This window comes from Hypanus sabinus, chromosome 14 (genome assembly GCF_030144855.1).
Source record: "Hypanus sabinus isolate sHypSab1 chromosome 14, sHypSab1.hap1, whole genome shotgun sequence".
NCBI classification, from domain to species: domain Eukaryota; kingdom Metazoa; phylum Chordata; class Chondrichthyes; order Myliobatiformes; family Dasyatidae; genus Hypanus; species Hypanus sabinus.
Genome location: NC_082719.1, coordinates 43,933,850 through 43,961,370, shown reverse-complemented (window position 1 = coordinate 43,961,370; position 27,521 = coordinate 43,933,850). Strand labels below are relative to the sequence as shown.

The 27,521-nt window shown below is 38.9% G+C and overlaps 1 protein-coding gene across 3 annotated transcripts in view; it reads right to left on the bottom strand.

The window, feature by feature from the left end:
* wdr19 (WD repeat domain 19) overlaps positions 1 to 27,521 on the bottom strand; it is a 113,247-nt gene that overhangs the window by 27,572 nt on the left and 58,154 nt on the right. For all 3 annotated transcript variants that reach the window (XR_009515645.1, XM_059989043.1, XM_059989044.1), the window contains 11 exons: positions 26,386 to 26,535; positions 25,924 to 26,071; positions 22,080 to 22,284; positions 20,100 to 20,259; positions 15,691 to 15,801; positions 13,956 to 14,065; positions 12,973 to 13,030; positions 10,396 to 10,542; positions 8,179 to 8,261; positions 3,993 to 4,076; positions 2,423 to 2,569 (listed from right to left, as the gene is read on the bottom strand). Coding sequence is in view for 2 of the 3 variants with exons in the window: in XM_059989043.1 (XP_059845026.1) it covers positions 2,423 to 2,569; positions 3,993 to 4,076; positions 8,179 to 8,261; positions 10,396 to 10,542; positions 12,973 to 13,030; positions 13,956 to 14,065; positions 15,691 to 15,801; positions 20,100 to 20,259; positions 22,080 to 22,284; positions 25,924 to 26,071; positions 26,386 to 26,535 (1,403 nt within the window). In the remaining variant the exon portion in view is untranslated. The remainder of the gene's footprint in view (positions 1 to 2,422; positions 2,570 to 3,992; positions 4,077 to 8,178; positions 8,262 to 10,395; positions 10,543 to 12,972; positions 13,031 to 13,955; positions 14,066 to 15,690; positions 15,802 to 20,099; positions 20,260 to 22,079; positions 22,285 to 25,923; positions 26,072 to 26,385; positions 26,536 to 27,521) is intronic.

Here is a 27,521-nt window from a genome sequence, read left to right as displayed (position 1 = left end):
TACCTTAAATCCTTGTCAGAAGGGATTAGTGGCTTTTATTTATAATACGATTATGAAGATACAACCAGAAATATCAGGTAGAATTAAACAAGAATGGGAAAAAGAACCTCAATATAATATATCAACAGAAAAATGGGAAAAAATTTTACAAATGGTTAATTCTTCTTCTATATGTGCTAAACATGCTTTAATACAATTTAAAATTGTACATAGAGCTCATATGTCTAAAGATAAGCTTGCTTGATTCTATTCTCATATTAACCCTCAATGTGACAGATGTCATTCAGATGTGGCTTCATTGACCCATATGTTTTGGTCATGTCCCACTTTACATAACTATTGGAAGGACATATTTGCTACCATTTCCTCAATTTGGAATATTGATTTACAACCTCATTTTATTACTGCAATTTTTGGTATACCAAATGAGGATGGTAATCAGTTTTCCCCTTCAATTAGACGAATGATTGCTTTTGTAACATTAATGGCCAGAAGGTCTATATTACAAAATTGGAAAGAAGTAAATCCTCCTACCACGTTTCAGTGGTTCTCTCAAACTATTTCTTAACTGAGCTTGGAAAAAATTAGAAGCACTATTTTTGACTCATCAATTAAATTTGAAGAAACTTGGGGACCGTTCATTCGACATTTTCATATGAATTAATTTGACCTCTTCCAGACCTTCTCTCTGCTTATTCTTGTTCAGGTATGGAGTTCCGGAGTTTTTGACACTATCATATACATATAAACTGTTATTATTGCCCATGTTAGTTTAGTTTAGTGTTTTTTTTCAATATATATTTTTTATTATATTTTTAAATTTTTTTCTTCTTTTGATGATTATTTTTATTTTTTTCATATATAATTATTATAGACTTGATTGATTAATATACTATTTTTTGTTGTTGTTGATATTTAATAGGATATTGTTATCTTATTATTAATGTAATCTCAAGTCTATTGCACTTATAACCTATTCACTATTATGTTATGTTTTCTTTATATATGAAATTCAATAAAAAGATTGAAAAAGAAAAAAAGAAAAGGCATAAAGTTAAAGATGATACATTTCTTTAATATTTTAAGCAAGATTACTTTTTTATTTCCATCTTTTATAGTTTCAAAATAACAAAAAAGGAAAAGAACCCAAAGCAAACGGTTGGGGACCCTGCATGGTCAGTATTTAGTAACACCCCCTTTGGCAAGTATCACTGCTTGTAAATGCTTTCTGTAGCCAGCTAAGGGTCTTTCAATTCTTGTTTGGGGGATTTTTGCCCATTCTTCCTTGCAAAAGGCTTCTAGTTCTGTGAGATTCTTGGGCTATCTTGCATGCACTGCTCTTTTGAGGTCTATCCACAGATTTTTCAATGATGTTTAGGTTGGGGGACTGAGGGCCATGGCAAAACCTTCAGCTTGTGCCTCTTTAGGTAGTCCATTGGGGATTTTGAGGTGTGTTTAGGATCATTATCCTGTTGTAGAAGCCGTCCTTTTTTCACCTTCAGCTTTTTTTTTAATAGACGGTGTGATGTTTGCTTCCAGAATTTGCTGGTATTTCATTGAATTCATTCTTCCCTCTACCAGTGAAATGTTCCCTGTGCCACTGGCTGCAACACAAGTCCAAAGCATGATCGATCCACCCCCGTGCATAACAGTTGGAGAGGTATTCTTTTCATGAAATTCTGCAGCCTTTTTTCTCCAAACATACCTTTGCTCACTGCGGCCAAAAAGTTCTATTTTAATTTCAGTCCACAGGACTTGTTTCCAAAATGCATCAGGCTTGTTTAGATGTTCCTTTGCAAACTTCTGATGCTGAATTTTGTGGTGTGGATGCAGTAAAGGTTTTCTTCTGATGACTCTTCCATGAAGGTCATATTTGTGTAGGTGTTGACGCACAGTAGAACAGTGCACCACCACTCCAGAGTCTGCTAAATCTTCCTGAAGGTCTTTTGCAGTCAAACAGGGGTTTTGATTTGCCTATCTAGCAATCCTACAAGCAGTTCTCTCTGAAAGTTTTCTTGGTCTTCCAGACCTCAACTTGACCTTCCACCGTTCCTGTTAACTACCATTTCTTAATTACATTACGAACTGAGGAAATGGCTACCTGTGAACAAGCTATAGCCGTAACAAGCTAATTAAGCTCTGAGACCTTGGTAAAAGTTATCTGAGAGCTCAAATCTCTTGAGGTGCCCAAACTTTTGCATGGTGCTCCTTTTGTTTTTTTTCACTCTAAAATTGTACAAAACAAAAATATACACTAATCTTGCTTAAAACATTGAAAAGAATGTTTCATCTTTAACTTTATGACCTTTGGAGATCAGTTCATCTTCTACTCACTTAACTATTCACAGTAACAGAAATTTTGACCGGGGTGCCCAAACATTTGAATGTAGGTAAATTTAGTTAATTAAATCAGATGCCATACCTAGCTACCATTTTGGCTCCATCAATTGACTGGGTTTCACGGATGATACGAACAGCTTCTTCTGGATTGCTGAGATGATCCAACTGAATTCGAATTACATTGTCCCAGTCTTTGGCATTTTCATAAGCTGTTGCAGCTTCTTTATATCTAAAAGTGCACAAGAATCCTGTTCAATTAAAATTCCCAAACTACGACATAGTCTTAGCAGTGAAGAGTAGATATTAAAATACTTAACACTAGTTGTATACAATAATTATCATTCCCATGATATCAAAAAATAGACAAGAGAGTTTACAGTGCAAACTTTTTGAATTGTGGGGAAAGAAGGCGGAGAGGGGTAGGAAGGAAGCCAAATCCAGAGTATGGATACCGATACGAAGTATGGCTACTCCAGTCCTAAAGAAGGGTCTCTACCCGAAACATCAACTGTTTATTCATTTCCATGGATGCAGCCTGACCAGCTGAGTTCCTCCAAAATTTTGTGTGTGTTGCTTTAGATTTCAAGCATCTGCAGAATTTCTTCTGCTGATGGATACTGTTGTTCTCTCTTTAACCCAGAGGGCTTCCTGCAACTGGGGACACATGACCTAGAAAACTTGCTGAAATAGAGGCACACTATTCCCTGAAGGTTTCAACAACCAACCCATAATTGTTTAGTAGCTCAATTCCCGCCCAGCCCATTCTGAATCTGCAGTTGGATAAGTTTGAAATGGCTTGGGAGTATTTTTGAAATATGATCTTACCACCTGCTGGAAAGTACTAATTTTGAGGTTCAGAATTAAGAATACCATATATCAGAATGAAATAAGTGGTAATATAATTACACTGCTTGGCTACAGTCATAATGTAGTGTAATTGAGTACAAACTAAATATTTAAATAGTATTTCTAACTTCGTTCATGAAATGGTGGAACGACCTGGATATCAGCAGATTATTCCATTAATTCACAGCTCACATTAAAATTTAATCAGCAGTATAATTTGGCTATGTTAAATTAGCATTATTAAATCATTTGAACAGTACCTTATATTAAAATGTAAATTGCTCATTAGGACATTTATCAGTCAATTGTAATAAGAAAGTAGTTTTAAGGAACTTGACTAAGAAAGCAAAGAGGTGATTGGAAATCATAGAAATCTATGCCACAGAGGAGGCTGCAGAGCCCATTGTCTACATGTTAAGTAATGTGCTGAAACTGACAGAGGGATCTGATGTTAAATGCAACAATAATGTCTTTTCCAGCTGCAAAATTTTGGCATTCCACACAACAGGAAACGTATTTATTGTGGACAAGGCTATTTACCAGTTAAACTGTAAGAACACTTAAAATATGGAACTTCACTTCCTCAAAAGGCAATAACTACTAATATATTTTTTGTTAGTCAGTGGTATTAAGGAATAGGAAGAAGACAAACAAATTGAGATGAACCTTTATTATAATTTACCCAAGTATATGAACTTCAAAATTTATGTTCTTTCAAAATTCATACTAACATTTATTATCAGAGTACATGCAACTATCACTGCATGTTACCATTACAGTTCTATTTCAGTTGCACATGACAGTACCTGCCATCAGCTTCTTTAGCTTTTGCATACTGCAAGTGTATCTTAGGAGATGTTACATGGGGGAGAAGTTCACCAACTTTTGCCCTGCATTTACAAAAAAAAATCAAAATGTCTCACTGAAGTTACACGGTCAATAGTGAAATAATGTAATAGATTTTTAAGAAATGATTGTATTTAGTCTGCAAACTGCAGTCTATTTCAGGAACCAATAAATAAGTCCAGCCCATCCATATTGTGTGTATCTCTCCTCTGCAGCTGATTGTGTCCCAACTCCTACAAGCATTCACCTAAATAGCTAATGTCCTTTTCAACTAAGCTCCAACCCTTCCTAACTTTCCAATCCCCCACAGCGTGCATCTCTGTCTACTTGCAGAGTTCCTCTACCAACTGTAGAGGAGTGTAGTAGTGATAGGAGATTCCATAGTTAGAGGAACAGAAAGCAGATTCTATGGATGTGAAAGAGACATCTAAATGGTACCATCTAAATGGTCCCTGACCCTGGTACCTGGTTGCTTTCCAGGTACCAGGGTCAGGGATGTCTTGGACTGGGTCCACAGGATTCTAAAGGGTGAAGGTGAACAGCTAGATGTTGTGGTATATATTGGTACCAATGAAATAGGTAGCAAAAGGAGATCCTGAAGAGAGAATATATAGGGAGTGAGGCAGGAAGCTGAAAAACAGGATCTCCAGTGTAGTAATCTCTGAATTGCTGCCTGAGTAGGTAAGAAAAGGATGATATGGCAAATGAATGCATGACTGAAGAATTGGTGCAGGGAGTAAAGTTTCAGATTTCTGGATTATTAATGTCTCTTCTGGGGAATGTAGGACCTGTATAAAAAGGACAGGTTGCACCCAAACATGAGGTGGACCAATATCCTACTGGGCAGGTTTGCTGGAGCTGTGGGGGTCAGCTTAATCTAATTTGGCAGGGGGATGGGACACAGAATAATAGGGTGAAGGATAGGGCAGTTGGTATACACTAGATGCAGTGTGTAGTGAGATTGTGAGGAAGGACAGGCAGTTGATAGTGCAAAATTGCAGTCAGTGGGATGCATTAAAGTGTAACATGGGGTCAAAATCACAAAGGGTGATGAATACAGGACTGAATGCACACAGTATAGGGAATAAGGTAGGTGATATTGTAGCACAATTAGAGATTGGCAGGTATAATGTTGTGAGCATCTCTGAGTTGTGGCTGAAAGATAATCATACTTGGGAGATTAACAACCAAAATACACATTGTATCGAAAGGAAAGGCAGGTATGCAGAGAGGATGGGATGGTAAAAAATCAAATCAAATCCTTAGAAAGAGGTGACATAGGATTGGAAGATTAAAATCCTTGTGAGTAAAGTTAAGAAACTGTTAGGGAGTAAAAAGATCCTGATGGGAATTGCACAAAAGCCTCTGAACGGTAGTCAGGATGTGGGCTACAAATTACAATAGAAGATAGAAAAAGCATGTGATAAGAGCAATGTTACAATAATCATTAGAAATTTCAATATGCGGACAGATTGGGAAAATCAGGTTGGTGCTGAATTCCAAGGGAATTTGTAGAATGCCTACAAGATGGCATTCTAGAGCAGTTTGTAGTTGAGCTCACTAGGGGAACAGCAATTCAGAATTGCGTGTTATTTAACAACCCAGATTTGATTAGGAAGCTTAAGGTAAAGGAATCCTTAGGAGGTAGTAATTGTAATATGATAGAATTCACCCTGCAATTCGAGAAGGATAAGATAAAATCAGATGTATCAGTACAACAAGGGAGTAAAGAGAATTACAGAGGCATGAATAAGGGACTGGTCAAAGTTGATTGAAAGGGGACACGAGAAGGGATGACAGCAGAAGAGCTTTGGCTAATGTTTATGAGGGGAAAATTCAGAAGGTGCAAAAAAGATAGATCCCAAAAATGAGAACTATTCTAAAGGGAGGATCAGGCAACAGTGGCTGACAAAGAAAGTCAAAGACAGCATACAAGCAAAAGAGAGGGCATGTAATATTGCAATAATTAGTGGGAAGGCAGAGGATTCAGAAGCTTTGAAAACCCAACAGAAGGCAATTAAAAAGCCATATTAAGAGAAAAGACGAAATATGAAGGAATGCTAGCCAGTAATATAAAACAGGATACTAGAAGTTTATTCAGATATATAGAGAGTAAAAGAGAGGTGAGAGTGGACATTGAACTGCTGGAAAATAATGCTGGAGAGGTAGTAATGGGGGACAAAGAAATGGCTGACAAACTTAATAAATATTTTGCATCAGCCTTCACTGTGGAAGACACCAGCAGAATGCCAGAAATATGAGAGTGCCATTGCCATTACTAAGGAGAAGGTGCTTGGGAAGCTGAAAAGTCTAAAGTTACCTGGACCAGATGGACTGTACCCAAGGGATCTGAGAAAGGTAGCTGAAGAGATTTTGGATGAATAAGTAATAATCTTTCAAGAATTACTAGATTCTGGAATGGTTCTGGAGGACTGGAACATTGCAAATGTCACTCCTCTCCTTAAGAAGGGAGGGAGGCAGAAGAAAGGAAATTACAGGCTAGTTAGCTTGACTTCAGTGGTTGGAAAGATGCTGGAGTCTTATTAAGGATGAGGTTTTGGTATACTTGGAGGCACATGACAAAATAGGCCAAAGTCAGCATGATTTCCTTAAGGAGAAATCTTACTTGACAAATCTGTTGGAATTCTTTGAGAAAATAACAAGCAGGATAGACAAAGGAGAGTCAGTGGATGTTGTTTACTTGGATCTTCAAAAGGCCTTTCACAAGGTGCCACATATGAGGTTGCTTAACAAGATAATATAAGAACGCATGGAATTACAGGAAAGGTACTAGGAAGGATATAAGATCAGCTGACTGGCAGGAGACAAAGAATGGGAGTTAATTTTTCTAGTTTTCTAGTTGGCAGCCGGTGACAAGTAGTGTGCAGCAGGTGTCGCAGTTTGGACCACCTCTTCATGTTATGTCAATGATTTGGATGAAGGAATTACTGGCTTTGTGGCCAAATTTGCAGCTGATACGAAGGCAGGTGGAGGGGCAGGTAGTGTTGAGGAAGCTCGATGTCTGCAGAAAGGCTTAGACAGATTGGGGGAATGGGCAAAAGAGCGGTAGATAGAATATAGTGTAGGGAAGTGCAAGGTGAACTTGCAGGTTGAGTCAGTGGTAAGGTAGGCAAATGCAATGTTAGCATTCATTTTGAGAGAACTAGTATACAAAAGTTAGAATGTAATGCTGAGGCATTGGTCAGACTGCACTTGGACTATCTAAGAAAAGATATGCTGGCATTGGAGAGGGTCCAGAGGAGGCTCATGAGAATGGTCCAAGGAATAAAAGGGTTAACAATATGAGGAGTGTTTGATGGTACTGGGCCTCTACTTGCTGGAGTTAGAAGAACGAGGGGAATCTCAATATAGAGCTGCTGAATTTGTGGACACATTGCTACAGACAGCTGTGCAGGGTAGTTCATAGGGTATATTTAAGGCGAAGATTGATAGGTTCTTGATTAATCAGGGCGTCAAAGATTACCGGGAGAGGGCAGGAGAATGGAGTTGAGATCAGCCATGATGGAATGACGGAGCAGACTCCACAGGCCAAATGCCCTAATTCTGCTCCTATGTCATGTGGTCTTAAGGTTTTAATGGACTAGAAATACTTGATAGGTTTAGGGTGAAAGGTGAAATATTTAAGGAGAATGAGGAGGAATTTCTTTACTCAGAGTGTGGTGTAGGTGTAAAACAAACCGCTAGCAGAAATGGTAGATGCAGATTCAATTGTAATATTGAGGGAAGTTTGGATAGCTATGTGAATGAGACTACATGGTCTGAAGGGCCTGTTTCTGTGCTGTTGTGCTTTACAACTAAATATTCCCAATACAAAAAAAAACCCTTATTGGAAAAGGGAAGTAAGTTCTCTCCCCACATGGTTAGTGACTCAAAATTTTAACCAGTGTTACTTTCCACAGATGACTGTTTGACTAGCTGAGTTTGTCCAGCATTTTATTCTCTTCACCACCACCCACCCACAATTTTTTTTTCACAATAAGAAAAAGACTTAATCAAAAAGTTTGAACACGTGCTAAAAGCTTGCTGAAACAGCTGCAATTTTTATGGTATTTTTGAATTGGTAATCGACCATGCGTTTCTTTTAATGTGAAGCATAACATACAGTATGTGTGACCACTTTCTTACCAATTTTTACAACGAATGTAAACAGATGCAGCCTTTTCATAGTACTGTCCTTTTTCATATAATTGAGCAGCCTCAGAGAATTGCTGTAAGTAAAACAAAATTACAGTATGGAAATAATCATGTGATGGTTCTTTATTTCTATTCAATTTATATTTCAATTTCATTTATTTGTCTAATATTAACAGGGAATTTTAGTGGCCACTTTATACTCCTACATGTAAAACAGCTTCTTAAAATAATAGTAACACGCACAAAATGCTGGAGGAACTCAGCAGGCCAAGTAGCATATATGGAAAAGAGTAATCAGCCGACATTTCAGGCAGTGACACTTCATCAGAACATCAGAGTCTTGATTAAGGGACTCGGCCCAAAATGTTGACTGTTTACTCTTTTCCATAGATGCTGCCTGGCCTGCTGAGTTCTTCCAGCATTTTCTGTGTGTTGCTTAGATTTCCAGCATCTGCAGATTTTCTCCTGTTTCTCTTAAAATAACACTCTGTTTATTATTAAATAATAGAACATTTTTCCATAGTGTCCTGTGGTAAACTGGAAAGAACAAAAGTGCTCCAAACTTTCAAAATATTGTTGTCAATTGAAAGAGCTGTTTGGAAACAATTATTTGCAAAATCATTTTTTGAACTTCAATGCAAAGGATAGTTCAACAACATATTTAAAGCTAAAGCATTAATATAAATAATTTATAAAATACAGTGCAAAATAACACAAAGGGTGAGATTTTATGAACTTTAGAAGTGCATAATGTGCATGATGTATATTCCTTTCAAATAAACTAATACATGGGATATCTTATTCATAAAATCTATTCCTAAGTGAATAGTCAGTAGCAAAATGTGTGAAGAGTGTCTTAAAGAGAAATAAGCTTTATGTTCTAAAGTTTGGAAGTTACTTTCATAAAGTAAGGATTTAAACTATTTTTTATTCGAGAAGAAGATCTGAATTTGTGAATATTATGCCAAGGACATAACTTATTTAATATTTTACAATTATTTTAGGAAATAAACTTTTATGGCTCATAGATGTACACATCCTGTTACTGCCTTTTTTTAACCAGTCCTGGGGCTTAGGATAATTTGTTTCCACATAAAATAAATTGTACACCAACATCTTCCATTAACATGAGTGCCTGTTGTATACATGGCCTAGAGAGAACAATATTATTTTAGCTCCTCAGAGTCTGGAGAGAGCAATATCAAGGTTTAAGATAATTAGAAACCAGATTGAGCTGTGTAGAGTTAGAACACATGCATATATCTGCTTACAGTCTCACCACACATAGACACATTGTTTTTATGTGCACATGCACACCTTTCTTTTAAATCCTCATGACTGTCTCATTTGCCTTGCTCAATCCTGCTCTATTTCTTCCCTCACCCCATAATCTACCTCCCAACTGCCATTAATTCAGGGCTACAGCCCACACATTGAAATACTATTAGTTTAAAGCCTAGTCATGTCTATGTACTCCAGAATCGATGCCACTTTGTGCCGAGTTGTATTGAACATCTCCATTAAATGATTATTTATTGGACAGCAAGTACTTTTTCAGGAAGCAAAATACTGCAAGTGGTGGAAAATTGAAATAAAAACAGAAAATGCTGGAAAGATCTGCTGAAAGATAACTGACATGAAACATTAACTAAGTATTTCTCTGCAGATGCTGCCTGAACTCTTATGTATTTCCAGAAATTTTTTGTTTTTATTTACCGCTGTAATTTTATTTTGGGTTTAAATCAACATGCCCATTCCCTCTGGTGCTCCCCCCTCCCCCTTTCTCTCTCCTGAGGCCTCCCGTCCCATGATCCTTTCCCTTCTCCAGCTCTGTATCACTTTCACCAATCACCTTTCCAGCTCTTAGCTTCATCCCACCCCCTCCAGTCTTCTCCTATCATTTCGCATTTCCCCCTCCCCCCCACTACTTTCAAATCTCTTAGTATCTCTCCTTTCAGTTAGTCCTGACGAAGGGTCTCAGCCCAAAACGTCAACAGTGCTTCTTCCTATAGATGCTGCCTGGCCTGCTGTGTTCCACCAGCATTTTGTGTGTGTTGTATGCCCATTGCCTTACCGACATCAATTTAGCCACCAAACCATACTACCATGAGTTCCACAAGTTCTTTTGAGATGCTTCAATATCATTACAATTTTGCTTGTGCCTGTAGTTAAACTGAAGAACCAATTTATGCACAATTCTTATTATACCTTCATGCTCTCTAGAATAACACCACAGTCTTTCTTCAAAATTCTGCTGGGGTGTCTGATTGCCTGGTTGACTCCACGTCGAATATCCCCCATACGTATTGACATTCTTGCAATTCCAGCTGAACAAGTTTCGTCATGGTCAAGGTACTATGTAGAATAGAATATACCAGTAAGCAATAATTATCATAGATAATTAGGTAGACATACAACAGACAAGAAGTGGGTTGATGTGCAGAACAGTAATAGCAAAAACATAAAAGAAAAGGTGGATGGAAATGACTTCAAATTAAAAGAAATAAATGATTGGAAAGAGAGAATTCTATGATGTTTGATATGTATTCTCTTTGTTAAAACTGAAGACGAGAAGGCACACAGAAATTGCTAGATAAAAACAGATCAGGAATCACCTGGGTCATCATATGGTAGTAGAGTAGACATACAACTCAATGATCATAATGATATTGACTACCACAGCAAATGTTATATCAATTATACTACAAGGTGGTCTGTGGGGAAAAAAGGACCTTAGATGGAGTCTTGGGAATTACAGATCAAACATCACATTTATTTACAAGCACAATAGTGAAGGTGATGAACCAAAATCAAATTTTATATTAAGGTTAGTAACATCACAACCTTTCTTGTAAGTTTTTCTGTAAACCAACTAGTTGTTCACCGAAATACTGCACCCATGGCTAACTTTTGAAAGCATTCTCTTTTAATGCTTTCTGGCTCGACCATGTCAGACAGGATTAAACAAGTTGTTTTAAAAAATACTCTGGTTCTATCTTCCATAATTCTGTATTTGTTAACCAGTCTGTCGTAGTCTGAATAATCCATGTTTTTTTCAGAGTCCAGAGAATAAGTCTTTCCTCTTTGTGTCTTTTCCAGTGAGTCACAATTGATCCTATAACCACAGTTTCTCATTCCCCTGATAACTCTGTGATCTCCACTGTATTTCTTCAATTCATGCAGACCTGTATAGTACTGAACAGAACTGTGCACAGTATTGTGCCTAAACAGTATATGACCCAATACAGTGCTTTCATTACCCACTACCACTGAGCACTGCTGGATACCTTCAATTTATTGTTGGCTGGGAGTCTCTCAATTTCCATGCATGTTATTTGCTTTCCATTAAGTAAGTGAAAAGTCCTCCTCTAATCTGTCCTCACTTCTCAGGTCTCTGCAATTTCAATTGCCACTCACCTGTTTAATTCCCAAATATATTCAAATTTTTATATTTTATTCTATTCAGTTAAGGTTTGATTTTGGTGCATCACCTTCACTAGACAAATCAGAAATTACTGCATGTTTTTAAAAGAGAAAGAAAACGTTGAGGAGGCTTATATAAACAATATGCAAATTAAGTTTGAAGTACCAAGTTGCTAATGCAGTAAATCAATAACTTCCTCTTCTTATTAATTATACTTTTGAAATTATATGAACAAAATAATAAATTCTAAGAAAGGTCCAAAATATTTACTAATTAATACAAAGACATGCATTAACATAACCAAATTAAAAAGACATGCATTTATATTATTTATTTCACTATCTCTCTAAGCACTTCATGGACAATAAATTTTTTAAATATAGGTGCTTGATACTGATGGGGAATTCCAGTTTTCAATGTAATTCTAATATCATGTTCAATCTTTCTGTACCATCATGCATGATCAGGGCACTGATTTTCTGTGAACATTTTGAAGATTTAATATGATTCTTGATTCAATATTATCTGAGATTTAGCCCTTTAGAAATGTTAAGCTCAAAAGGAAGCTGTTCAAGCCTATGCGGATTTCCAGTGCAGTATTCCATTAAGAGCCATTTGCTTGTTATTTTCCCAAAGCTCTGAAAATTACTTTTTTTTAAAATGCCTCCTCAATTTCCTTCTGAAAGACTTGATTTGATAGAATTTCTTCTACTCTTATGTTTCAAAATGATCATCATCTGCTGAGTAAAGATTTTGCCCATATCCTCCCATATCTTGTGTTTAAAACTTTAACTATTTGTTTCCTGGTCTTTGAACCATCTGTAATGGGAACAGTTTTCCTCTATATCCTATCTAAATGAGTCATAATCTTGACCAGCTCTATTAAAACTCAATTTTCTTTGCTCCAAGGAGAACAATCCTAGTTTATCCACGTTAAACTTACATAACTCTTCACATCTGGAACCATCCTAATAAATGTCTACAGTGGCCTCTCTAGGGTCTTCATAGCCTTTTATACTTGTATATATGACCAGAATTGGATACAATAATTGTGGCCTAATTATTTTCAAAACTGTTTCCCTGATTTGCATGCTTTTTACGAAGGCCAGGTAACGAAATGCTTTACCAATTGCTTTCTTGACATGCCCTACCTCTTTCAAATATACACATCTAGGTTTCACTGTTACTGTGAACATTCATTTGCCATATGCCAAATTTTTAATCCATGCAACCAACCCATTTATTTCACAACTATGTGAACTAGCCTTGCATGTGGGACTTTGTTAAATGCCTTCTGTAGATCCATATATCACTGAAGGAAAGTAAAACCAAGTGTGGCAAATTAATTTATGATAGCTTGCCTTATTGTCTCCAGTCATGCCTTTCTCATAATGTGCCAATGCATTGACATAGTCGCCCCTAAAAAACACATATTGTCAGTGCAACAGAAAGCACAATTTTATCAATAATCTAAAACACAGAAATAGTTTTGTAACTTTATTTGCATGTAACTCAACTACTTGTGGATGAGGAGGATTTTAAAATTATTTTTTCAACACATACAGAGTGATTTTTATGTGTATTGATTTTCTTAAATTTTAGAATTGTCAGAAAAACATACATTTACATGCAAAAAAATACTGGGACACAGCATACAGGCAATTTATCCCTGGTCAGCAGAAAATGCACACTCTAATTCTGCATTGTCCACATTAACCAAGGGTAAATCATCTGCTGTAAAAATGAAAAAATATGTAACTTTTATCGTAAATTATCTGCAAATTCTGGGTAAAAGAAGAAATTATACATTCAGAGATGTTTAAGATTTTCAGATGGTAATTCAAGATTACTTCTGATCAAATATATTCAAGTTATTAAGTACCTTAAGCATTTTATTTGAGCAGGAAAATATAGAGTTTCAATGACTGAGAATGATGAACTGTATACCAATGATACTTCGTCTTATAAGATTAGAGGAGGCATAGTTAGAGTGGACAGTTAGTTCCTTTTATCCAGGGCAGCAAAGGCAATACCAGAGTATATATTTTTAAGGTATATGGAGGAAAGTTTAGGGGAGATGTCAGAGGCAAGTTTTGTTTATACAGAGTGGAATAAATGGTTGGTATGCTTTTGGTGGCGGGGGGAGGGTGATCATAGAGCTTAATACATTAGAGACATTTAAGAGACTCTTAGATAAACATATAGATTAAAGAACATGTCGAGTTATGGGCTACATAAGAGGGAAAGGTTACATTGATTGTGGAACAGCTTAAAAGGTCAGTACAAAGTCATGGGTTGAAGGGCCAATATTGTGCAGTACTGTTCTGTCCACATTTATACTTACGTGAATTCCAGTTGAATAGCATATTCTTTGGAGATAAATGGAATTTGATCAGGAGCCAATCGTTTTGCTAACTGCAAAGCACTGTCCCAATGTTGTAAGTCTCTCCGCATCTGTGCAATAAAATGCATATCTCTCCAGTAGTAAAGCATAAAAATAACTATCATAATTCAAACACAACAATAAATATTTTGGTGACCACGCATATAGATGAGGGTAGTGCAGTGGATGTGATCTACATGGATTTTAGTAAGGCATTTGACAAGGTTCCACACAGTAGGCTTATTCAGAAAGTCAGAAGGCATGGGATCTGTTCTGGAACCTCTACTTTTCGTGATTTTTATTAACGACCTGGATGTGGGGGTAGAAGGGTGGGTTGGCAAGTTTGCAGACAACACAAAGGTTGGTGGTGTTGTAGATAATGTAGAGGATTGTCGAAGATTGCAGAGGGACATTGATAGGATGCAGAAGTGGGCTGAGGAGTGGCAGATGGAGTTCAACCCAGAGAAGTGTGAGGTGGTACACTTTGGAAGGACAAACTCCAAGGCAAAGTAAATGGCAGGATACTTGGTAGTGTGGAAGAGCAGAGGGATCTGGGGGTACATGTCCACAGATCCCTGAAAGTTGCCTCACAGGTAGATAGGGTAGTTAAGAAAGCTTATGGTGTGTTAGCTTTCATAAGTCGAGGGATAGAGTTTAAGAGACGCAATGTAATGATGCAGCTCTATAAAACTCTAGTTAGGCCACACTTGGAGTACTGTGTCCAGTTCTGGTCACCTCACTATAGGAAGGATGTGGAAGCATTGGAAAGGGTACAGAGAAGATTTACCAGGACACTGCCTGGTTTAGAGAGTATGGATTATGATCAGAGATTAAGGGAGCTAGGGCTTTACTCTTTGGAGAGGAGGAGGATGAGAGGAGACATGATAGAGGTGTACAATATATTAAGAGGAATAGACAGAGTGGACAGCCAGCACCTCTTCCCCAGGGCACCAATGCTCAGTACAAGAGGACATGGCTCTAAGTTAAGGGGAGGGAAGTTCAAAGGGGATATTAGAGGAAGGTTTTTCACTCAGAGAGTGGTTGGTGTGTGGAATGCACTACCTGAGTCAGTGGTGGAGGCAGATACACTAGTGAAGTTTAACAGACTTCTAGACAAGTATATGGAGGAAGTTAAGGTGGGGGTTTATATGTGAGGCAGGGTTTGAGGGTCAGCACAACACTGTGGGCCGAAGGGTCTGTAATGTGCTGTACTATTCTATGTTCTATGAAATAAATATTTCAAATACAGCATCTATTAAATCAAAAATTTAATACTACTTTTGAATCTTTAAATACATGATTTCATTAAAGACATCACTGCAGGGTTGGTATTATAGCATGATAAGAACAGTATTCTGTGAAGTAAAGTTCTACTAGCAGCTCTGCTTCTTCATATGGATTGTGTAAAGTAATGCAATACTCTGCTTCTGCGCAGATATTGAATAAATGAGTGAGACCATACTCTTCCTACCATCTTACTGATAATGGCAATTATAGCAATATTATGTCATGTAAACATGGAACAATTAAAATATTTTGTACATGCTTAAGTAATAACATATTTCGTCTTCTACAAATTTGAACCAATACTTAAAAGAGCAAAAGAAGCACAAAATGCATTAAAAGTACCAGCTATCCTTTAAAAATTGAAACACAAATGAAAGATTAAGGGTTTGCATTAAGAAAACACACTTACCTCTAGGGCAGCAATTGGACAACTGGAGGCCAGATACAGATCTTGTGCTAGATTAAATTCGTTTGCAAACATTGCAAGATGTCCAGCCAGTAGGTTGTGATCTTCTATTCCCTAAAAATTTAATATTGACATCAAAATCAAAGTCAAGTCTAAGTAAAATTTATTATCAGAATACATAAACGTCACCACATACGACCCTGAGATTCTTTTTCTGTTTTTTGTGGGCATACTTAGCAAATCTATAGAACGGTAACTGTAAACATCAGGAACTGTTAACTGTAAAACTGTAGGATATTCCACTCAAAGGCATTGGTGTCCCCACACCAGGCTGTAATGCAGCCAGTCAGCACACTTTCCACCACACATCTATAGAAGTCTGCCAAGGTTTTTGAAGACATGCCCAACCTCTGCAGATTCCTGAGGAAGTAGAGGAGCTGTTGTGCTTTCTTCACAATAATGTTTATTTGATGGGTCCAGGGTAAGTCCTCTAAGATAATGACACCCAAGAATTTAAAGTTACTAAGCCTCTCCACTTCTGATCTTCCAATGTTTACCGTCCCATTGCACTCACATCCATCATCATGAAATGTTTTGAGAGGCTTGTCATGAGGCACATCAAGACCCTGCTACACCCCTCACTGGACCCCCTGCAATTTGCGTATCGTCCCAACCACTCAACAGACAATGCCATTGCCAGCACCCTCCACCTGGCCAAAAAAGACGTGTACATTCGAATGCTGTTTATAGACTTCAGTTCAGCATTCAACACAATCATTCCTCAGCACCTAATTGGAAAGCTGAAACTGCTGGGCCTGAACATTTCCCTCCGTAACTGGATCCTCGACTTCCTGACTGAGAGACCTCAGTCAGTCCGGATCAGAGCAGCATCTCCAACACCATCACACTGAGCATAGGGGCCCCCCAGGGCTGTGTGCTCAGTCTACTGCTGTTCACTCTGCTGACCCACGGCTGTGCAGCAATACACAGCTCGAACCACATCATCAAGTTCACTGATGACATGACCATGGTGGGTCTCATCAGCAAGAACGACGAGTCAGCCTACAGAGAGGAGGTGCAGCGGCTAACGGACTGGTGCAGAGCCAACAACCTGTCTCTGAATGTGAACAAAACAACAGAGATGGTTGTTGACTTCAGGAGAGCATGAAGTGACCATTCTCCACTGAATATTGACGGCCCCTCCGTTGAGATCGTTAAAAGCACTGAATTTCTTGGTGTTCACCTGGCAGAGAATCTCACCTGGTCCCTCAACACCATCTTCATAGCCAAGAAAGCCCAGCAGCATCTCTACTTTCTGTTAAGGCAAAGAAAAGTCCATCTTCCACCCCACATCCTCACCACATTCTACAGGGGTTGTATTGAGAGCATCCCGAGCAGCTGCATCACTGCCTGATTCGGGAATTGCACCGTCTCGGATCGCAAGACTCTGCAGCGGATAGTGAGGTCAGCTGAGAAGATCATCAGGGTCTCTCTTCTGACCATTACAGACACTTACACCACATGCTACACCCGCAAAGCTAACAGCATTGTGAAGGACCCCATGCACCCCTCATACAAACTCTTCTCCCTCCTGCCATCTGGCAAAAGGTACCGAAGCACTCAGGCTCTCACGACCAGACTGTGCAACAGTTTCTTCCCCCAAGCCATCGGACTCTTCAATACCCAGAGTCTAGACTGACATCTACATAATTTATTATTATATTGAAATTTGTCCTCTACTGTGCCTATAGTCTTGTTTATTTTTTATTTATTAATTATTATACTGGCCTGCTCTGTTTTGTGCACTTTAAGTAGTCCCGTGTAGGTCTGTAGTCTAGTGTAGTTTTTGTGTTGTTTTACGTAGTCTAGTGTAGCCTTGTGCTGTCTCACATAGTCTAGTGTAGTCTTGTGTTGTTTCATATAGCATCAGGGTCCTGGAAGAACGTTGTCTTGTTTTTACTGTGTACTGTACCAGCAGTTTATGGTCAAAATGACAATAAAAAGCAACTTGACTTGACTTGATTACTGGTTCATGGAGCTCTGGTTTCCCTCCTTTGAAGTCTACAATCAGTTCCTTGGTCTTATTGATATTGAGTGAGAAGTTGTTGTTAATTTACCACTCAGCCAAGTTTTCAATCTCCCTCCTGTATGCTGATTCATCACCCCCTCTGATACAGCCCACAACAGTGGTGTTGTCAGCAAACTTGTATATATCGTTGGAACTGTGCTTAGCCCACGGTCTTAAGTGTAAAGTGAGTAGAGCAGAGTAAGCACACAGTCTTGTGGTGCACCTGTGCTGATGGAGATTGTGGAGGAGATGTCGTTGTCAATCCGAACTGACTGGGGTTTGCAAGTGAGGAAATCTAGGATCCAATTGTACACGGGGGCCCAGGTCTTAAGAGTTTACTGATTAGCTTGGTGTTAAATGCTGAGCTGTAATCTATAAAGAACATCCTGATGTAAGCACCATTTGCTTTTGATTCATTTCTGATAAGGTTGAAATATGTAGGCCTCCATTAGTCTCATGAGACCATGGATTTGCACCTTGGGAAGTTTCCAGGGTGCAGGCCTGGGCAAGGTTGTATGGAAGACTGGCAGTTGCCCAAACTATAAGACTCCTTTCTCCACACCACCGATGTTGTCCAAGGGAAGGGCATTAGGACCCATAGAGCTTGACACCAGTGTCATCACAGAGCAATGTGTGGTTAAGTGTCTTGCTCAAGGATACACATGCAGCCTCAGCCAAGGCTCAACCTAGCGACCTTTAGATCAGTAGACCAATGCCTTAACCACTCGACCACGCGCCAACACCAGGTTGCTACAGCTGCATAGATAAATAACAATGTTTTCAAAAACCTGCAGTTGCTGGAAAAATCTAAGCCAATTAGCAGCATCAAAAGGATGAAATAAAATGTTCAACTTCCAGCAAGTGCATTCAGTGGCCACTTAATTAGGTACACCTGTACACATGCTTGTTAATGCAAATAGCTAATCAGCCAATCATGTGGCAGCAACTCAATGCACAGAGGCATGCAGCCATGGCCAAGGGGTTCAATTGTTGTTCAGACCAAACATCAGAATGGGGAAGAAATGTGATCTAAGTGACCTTGGCATGGAATGGTTGTAGGTAAGGTGGTTTGAATATCAAAGAAACTGCTGACCTCCTGGGATTTTTATGCACAACAATCTCTAGAGTTTACAGAGAATGGTGTGAAAAACAAAAAAAAAATCCAGTAAGCAGCAGTTCTGTAGGTGAAAGCGAGGTCATGAAGAATGGCCAGACTGGTTCAAGGTGACAGTAACTCAAGTAACCACACATTATAAAAGCAGTATGCAGAAGAGCATCTTTGAATGCACAACACGTCAAACTACAGCATCAGAAGACAACAAATCCTCACTTAGTGGCCACTTTATTAGGTACAAAAGATACCTAATAAAGTGGTCATTTAGTGTAAGTGGAGAGGATAAAGGCAATGTCTGTGATAGTAAACACAAAGTACACTGCAGATGCTGTGGTCAAAGCAACATGCATAACAAGCTGGAGGAACTCAGTAGGTTGGGCAGCATCTGTGGAAACGAGCAGTCAACGTTTCGGCATGAACACTGAATTCTCCAACTTCTGATAATTCCCTCCTTCTCCCTTCCCCCATCTCAGTTTCACTCTGCCTCCTCCTCCAGCTGCCTATCACCTCTCTCATGATTTGCCTTCTTCTACTACACATCGTGCTTTCTCCTTATATGCCTTCTTCACCTTTCCTGCCTATCCCCTCCCCCACCCCTTGATCTTTACTCTTATGGTTCTTCACCTGGCACCTACCAGCCTTCTCCTTTCCACCCTCCCCCCACCTTCTTTATAGGGCCCTCTTCAGTCCTGAAGAAGGGTCTCGGCCCGAAACGTTGACTGTTCGTTTCCATGGATGCTGCCTGACCTGCTGAGTTCCTCCAGCTTGTTGTAAATGTCTATGATAGAATGCCAAGTTGTCAAGCTAACCCTAACATCTGGCCATTAAAGATAGAGAGAGAAAAAAAGAGAGATAAAGTTGTGTGATAGTCAGAATTGGGGGTGGGGGTGAAAGAAGAGAGAGACACACAAAAAGACAGGGGTGCGGTGCAGTGTGGGTGTGTGTACATATAAAGGGGGATGTTTCCGAAATTGTCAAATTCAATATTAAATCCCAGGGGTTGCAACATACCAAGATGTAAGGTGAAATGTTATTACACGAGCTCACATTGGGTATTATTGCAGCAATATTGGAGGCTGAAGATTTCAGAGCAGGAGTGTAATGCAAGATTAAAGTGACATGCTTGTCCTTGTTGACTTATCAGTGGTGTAGAGGTGTTCTGTAAACAGTCACTGACTCTTTTTTAAATATTAGTACAAAATAATTTCATGCATCTTTATCAGCACCAACCTTGATCTCTTCCAATGACATTACCATTCCTACATTTCCAATTATTCGATATACACGTATTGCAAAATCCACCTCCATGTGGTGGAGGCAGGCACGTGCTAGCTCGGTCCATGCTGGAGGATCATTAATTATTTTGCACACACTCCATGCTTCAGTAAACCTGTAAGAGTTAAAGGGAAGTGTGACAATCTGAAATCAGAATCATCTGACTGGTGAGTATGATGCAAAAACAAAAGTGCACAGTGTTTCTTTTGAGCCAAGACACTGAGATCAGCAGCATCACAGACTTGACATGTATACTAAATTCAGCAAGGACAGCAATGGGAGACTACAATTAACTTGACTCTCTTTGGTTCAAAGGTGATCTTTAAAAAAAATCTGAATTTATTAAGTTGTGTCACCTGTAAAAAATCATTATAAAACATTTCCTGTTAGCATATTGTTGCTCTTGCAGAAATCTATGCCATAAGTGGGGTTCCCCATTTGGGGAAAAAAAATCTATTATTTTAAAACTCAAAGGCTAGTCAAGAAATTAGATTGTATTTTCAGAGCTATGTGATTAAAAACAATAATTACCATGCAGTAAAACATGATAACAACAATTTCCAGGTTTGTCACCATCTCAGAAATCGAATTGGGTTTAAGTTCTGCTTGCATGCATCAAATTATATAATTCCCCAAGAAAGCCAGTGTTGTTCTGGGAACAAGCAATACTGGGTCATTCCCACGACAACTTGATATTTATAGCACAGCACTAATTGTCCCTCCACTAAGGTAAATTCACCATACCCTTAATATTAAGCGCCCAATTTCCTCTACCTACATTTCTTGTAAAGCAAATACACTGAGCTCCAGTTTGATGTTTCCGTCCTCATGATATTCTGAGCCAATCTACTCACTGTTGTCATGACTCTTCAAATTCCCTCCATAATCAACCCACCCCAGCCACTTGTACAATTACTGATCACACAATGTCCACTTACCTGACTTCTGACCTAACCTCAGGCTCTGAGGTTGCTACCTCTCTCGGGTACTGTTAAATTTACAGACCCAATATCTGTCCCAGATGGCACCTTTCTATTAATGAAAATGTGGAATGTCCATTTTGTAATGTTGGGTCCACAACTGAAATGATTGTTGGAGTGGAGCTGCTACAATCCATTAAACCAAAATAGCTCCTAATCTTCTGTGCAATTCATTACTGAATGTGCTAACAAAATTCAATTACTTCGATAATTACATAGCTCTGAATCTTCACCATGAGTATTTTAAATAAGGCACAAATCAATATAACTAAAAAGGTGATTTTTTTGTTTTCTCTTTCCTGCTAAATATAACACAAAAATGAAATCCCACTAATGATGAGTCAGAATATAAACTTTTTGAAGTTAGTCAGTAACCAGTTATTCTGTGGTGATGAATTTGTCTCTAACGTCCCAAAAACCTCTCATCTACAATACAAAAGGCAGAATTGTGATGCTATAGCCTCTGCCTGAGTTGTACCTATCCATCACCTTAAATATTCCTCTCCTATACAGCTACAACAAACTCCACTGCAGCAACATGACAGAGCTGTTTTACCTGTACTCCAAAACCTATGACTTCAAAAAATAGAAAGATGAGGGCAAAGAACACATGGGAAAACTGCTACCTGCATGTTTCCTCTCAAATCACACAGCATCCAGAATAAAAAAAAACAGTTCTGCCTTCATCATCACTGGATTTGGAACTCCTTCCCTAACAGAAAATTGGGGCTCTCTATCTAAGAAGCATTTAAAGAAAGCACCTTATCAAAAACAATAAGATTTTGAGCTCAGTAACAGTAATCACATATATGTAAAATAAACTTATACACAGTAATTTGTACACTGTAAGTTACTCCATCATTGCTTAAAAGTGACAGTTCAAAATCCTGACAACTTTTCACAAAATTCATTTCTATGAACATGTTTTTTATATTCTTCACAAAATCTATCTCACCTTTTCAGCATTAAACTCTGGGTTAAAGCTGATTGAAGGTCATTAACTCCAAGGTCTTTCAATCCACCAAGAAAAGAATGTGTGCTTAAGAGCATAGTGTTGATTTTCCCACTCTGCATCTGACAGGTTAATTCTCCATTATATAACAACAGTGGCTTATAAGAAAATGGAAGTTTAGTAGCACCTGCCAATATGACCTTGGAACCTGTGAATTAAGCAAATTTTATCACAAGAAAAGGATTATTGTCCTAAATTGTTAACACAGAAACTAATGGAATTGAAAAAGGCAATACTTTAAACAGTAAATCACTCAATTCAAAGAAGTCTGGTTTGTAGTCCTATAAAAGCCAAGGATCAGGTCAAAATGATCAAGAAACTAAACAACCCTTTGGAGTTTACATTGTGAGAAAGTTCTATTGTTGTAGATTCCTAAAAACCATATACATCTTGCTCACAACTGCACATTTAACCTCTCTACTCAAGTATCTTCTCTGAAGACAGAAGAGACAGCAGACTCTTGGCATCTAGAACATAAATAAAAGAACTTTGGGGGTTCAGGCAGCATCTGTAGAGGCAAAATGGTGTAAGCTGAAGTTTCAGGCCAAGACCCTGCATAAGATAGTATATTTTTTGCCATGGCATAAATGACAACTTGTATGATGAGGACAAACTTGTCTCTGTTTCACAACCTCTATATAGAATTTGCCATGACTTCCCATAGAATCCTTCACAACTCTTTTCAATTGCCTGCATATGTAGGACAGCTTTTATTTAGTTCTGTTACATCCACTGCTGGAGTATTTCTTTCATTTTGCGCATGTTTGCCCTCACCCCATTTCTCCTCCATTTCATTTCACGTCTTCCCTCATCCCATCCACCTGCCACCCCACCAGGGATAGGGTTCCTCTAGTCCTCACCTACCAACCCACCAGCTTCTGCATCCAGCACGTAATTCTCTGCAAATTCTGCCGTCTCCAATGGGAATTCATCACCAAGCACATCTTTTCCTCCCATCCCGCTTTCCACAGGGATCTTGTCCATTCAATCCTTCCCACTGTTTTCTCTCCTGGTACTTAACCTTGCAAGCAGAACAAGTACCACACCTGTCCCTACACCCTCTCCCTCACTACCATTCAGGGCCCCAAACAGTCCTTCCGGGTGAGGCGATCATTCACTGGTGAGTCTGTTGGGGTCATCTATCGTATGTGGTGCTCCCAGTGTGGCTTCCTGTATACCACTGAGCACCTATGTTCCATCTGCCAGGATCAGCGGGATCTTCTGGTGGCCTGGCATTTTAATTCTACTTTCAATTTGCATTCCTAAATGTTTGTCCATGGCCTCCTCTACTGCCATAATGAGGCCACACTCAGGTTGGAGCAGCACCTTATATTCCGTCTGGGTAGCCTCCAACCTGATAGCTGTACATTGATTTCTCCAACTTCCAGTAATTGCACCCTCTCTCTCCTTCACTATTCCCATTTCCTTCTCTCACCTTATCTCCTTACCTGACCATCACCTCCCTCTGGTGCGCCTCCCTTTCCCTTTCTTCCATGCTCTCCTATCAAATTCCCCCTTCTCCAGCCCTTCATCTCTTTCACCAATTGACTTGCCAGCTCTTTACTTCATTCCTAAACCTCTCTTAGTTTCACCTAACAGCTGATACCTTATACCTCTTCATCCCCTCCTCCCACCTTCTTACTCTGACTCCTCATCTTTTTTCTCCAGTCTGGATGAAGGGTTTTGGCCCGAAACATCAACTGTTTACTCTTTTCCATAGATGCTGCCTGGCCTGCTGAGCTCCTCCAGCACTTTGTGTGTATTGCTATGATTTCCAGCATCTGCAGACTTCTTCTTCTTTTTGATCTCAACCAATATCTTCTCTCTTATCTTTTTGTTTCCTATATCTTTCAAGGATCCATCCTTAGCTCTCTTTCTTTGATTAATTACACACTACCCTTGACAACATTGTCTCTCAATATGGGGCTAGCATTCAAGTTAATGCTGACAAAAGTACGTCCACTCTTGTTCATGTATGTTTGAGTGAATAGAATTTTCCCTCTATCAAAACAGATGCTAATGCTTTTGGTCTCTGCTACAAACTTCATATTCTTGCCAAAGATTTCATTCAACTTCATAAACACTACTTCAAGCTGAACTAGACTGGTTTCAGTCTCAGCATAGTTATCAAACACAGTTGAGCTTTAAACGAATAGTTGCCCACAACAAAAGCAAGATACCTACACCTCTTTAAAACATATCTGCCTCCACCACCCGCTGGAGGGGGGGGGGGGGAGAGAGAAGAGAGAGAGAAAAGAGAGAGAAGAGTGAGAGAGAGAGAGAGAGAATGAGAATGAGAATCACACGCGGACACCTTCCTCTGGCAGCAGAGAGTGAGAGCCTGGTAGACAGTGCTGAACATTCTCTCCTTCTGCTCTCACCTTGATAATTTCATTCTTCTTCGATGCTTTTATCAGCAAGAAATGGAGTTGACTATAGTCTCGCACCCCACCTCCAGGTTTCTTTGTCCCCAGGCCACACACTTCATTCGAGACCTCACTAAAACCCCACTGAGACCACAAACGCCAGATTGCACAATTGGGCCAAAAACACAGCAAAATGTAGATCACAGGCTCCACTGTTAGCAGAACCACATTTGAAGGAGAAAGTAATAGAAAAGAAATCTGGAGGATGTTGCCTTTGGTCAGGTTGTTCACTGGCACCACCTTCTTCTGGACGCACAAACTGCTTCAAAACAGTCAAAACTTGTTTAAACAGTTACTTGGTGGGAGCTTGCACACAACTGGGTGCTCTGCTTCCTGCACTGATTCCAGTTCATAAAGAATGTAAAAGGCACAATAGGTACATTTGTTAGTATTTCTTTTGTACTCCTGAACTAGCCTTTATATTCAATATTTTGAATTCCTCACCTCTTAACTTTAAAAATACTGAAACTTTTCTCTTCCTACAACCTCTAAGAACTCTATACTTCCTCCGATACTGGCATGTAGTTACCACCTCTCTTTTCACTGGTAACTATCCCTTCACCTTCTAGATTTCTATCTCTATCCTTAAGCATTTATTTATATCTTTCTCCTCCTCCAATCCTTTCTTAAAATGACTAAACATTTGATCTCCAGTACTATCAGATAATAATTTTTTTTTGTTCATCGATTACTCTGTAAAAGACAGGGTGATGAAGTAAGTATTTGGGATTTGGGAAAGTATTTGCCTTCATTGGTCACGGTTTGAGTACAGGAGTTTGATGTCATAATGCAACTGTACAAGTTGTTAGTGACACTGGACTGAGGAGTATTGCACTTAGTTCTCGTTTCCCACCTGTAGGACAGATGTTATTAAACTGGAAAGGCACAAAAAAGATTCACGGAGATGTTACTGAGACTGGGACTTTTTCCTCTGGAGTACAGGAGGCTGAGCAGTGACCTTACAGTGGTATATAAAATCATGATGAATGTGGGTAAGGAGGATGGTCACAGTTTTTATTCTCGGGGTAGGGGAGTCTAAAACTAGAGGACATAGCTTTATGGTGGGAAACTTCAAAATAACCCAAGAGGAAACTTTTTCCACACAGAGGAGGGTGGAGATATAGAAAGCTGTACAGGCAGGTACAATTATGGTAACTAGTTAATTGATAATTAATTGCAGTAAAGTGCAAAAGGGAAAAACGAGCAAGAATTGATATTAGATTTTATTGAACATACTATTGTTTCCATTGTACTTCTCTTATTGATTTTTCTGTACATATTTTATTCCTGAAAATAACAAAAGGCAATAGAAGTGCAGTGTGACAAATTTATACTCGGTTGGTATTTCGCAGTTACATTACCTTGAATAGTGCCCTTGTGAAAGACGTAGGTATACACCTTATCATCATCATAAGCAATAAAGACTCCTTTATCCATTGTGAAGTGTTCCCAGAGGATGCTTCTTACAGTTGTGGGAAAATTTGGGATCTCATATACGCTATCATTTACCTTAAAGAGATCAAGGTTAATAACAATCAAACCAATTTGTTCAAAATTAAGTTAAAATCTACACATTAGTATCTTGGAAGGCTTTGTTCTTGATGAGTGTTCTCTCAGAATCCAAGATTTAGATTGTGCACTAAAGCCATAAAACTGAGTTATAAATAAAACAAAGTTGCCTTAAGTTTAATTAATAAATTAATACTGCTACCACAGGTCCTTTTAAATATTTCTATTTTTATACAAGAAGATAAGAAGGATAATTGCGACAATACTTTTACAAAGCTCTGAGATTTAATGATACTGAAAAGAACAGTACTTACTGGGCAATAGACAAAGCCATCACTCTTGTCATCAATGAATGCTATTCTGGTTCCACTGGGATCAGGGAAAACTTTACGGATACTGACTGTATGTCGATATTCATTCACATATTGCCAGTCCTCAATATAGAAATACTGAATGATGCCACTCTGAAACAAATCATGGCAATATTAACATTGGTAAAATTTATGATAAAGACAAAAGTCTTAAGTTATAAAAAGTCTTAAGGTAGTGACTTGTAACAATTGTTCCTCATTCAATACTTCCCCATAACAATACATATACAGTATATCCAAATGGAAGGGACGCCTGAATGGACTTCTGAGGTCACGCTTGCCTACTGACAAGTAAAATTTAAGCAAAAACTCTCCCTTTATAAGAATATCTTAAACATTTTCCAGGTTGGATAGAAGTGGCCCATGCCTATGGCTCTTGTTTAAATTACTGATAAACAGTATAAAAACATAGAATAATAATATAGCACAGCACTGGCCCTTTGGCCCACAATGTTGTGCTGACCCTTCCCTGCCACATAGCCTAGACCGGGGGTCGGCAACCCGCGGCTCCGGAGCCACATGTGGCTCTTTTACGTCTGTGCTGCGGCTCCCTGTTGCTTTGGGAAATAATTGGTTGTGGCGACCCTTTTCCTGGCACATCCGAACCGACTCACAATTAGATAGCCTACGGGGGTTTGCGAGCACAGAGCTTTGGAGCCTCTGCGCCATGGGGGGCAGGTTGAGGGAGGCTTAAAAGTGAGGCTGAAGATTTCGAATAATGTTTTTTCCTTCGACTGCAGTTACCAACTCCGTGTCGTAATTTTAGCGCTGCGTGTAGCACACCGCTACATGGTCAGTATATAATTAAAATGTATTTTATGTTAGTTTGTTAGTTTTTGAAATGTAATTCTAAATTTGAAGATTATGGTGATCTTGTACAATCTAAATAAGACGTTGTGGTGACAAATTTCTAGACACATCCGAACCGGCTCACAATTAGCCAGCGTTCAGGCTAAAGGAGATAGCCTACGGGGGTTTGTGAGTACGTGTCTTTTGCAGCATCCGCGCCCATGGGGGGCGGGTTGAGGGAGGCTTAAAAGCAAGGCTGTTTCGTTCGAATAAAGCTATCTTTGACTGCA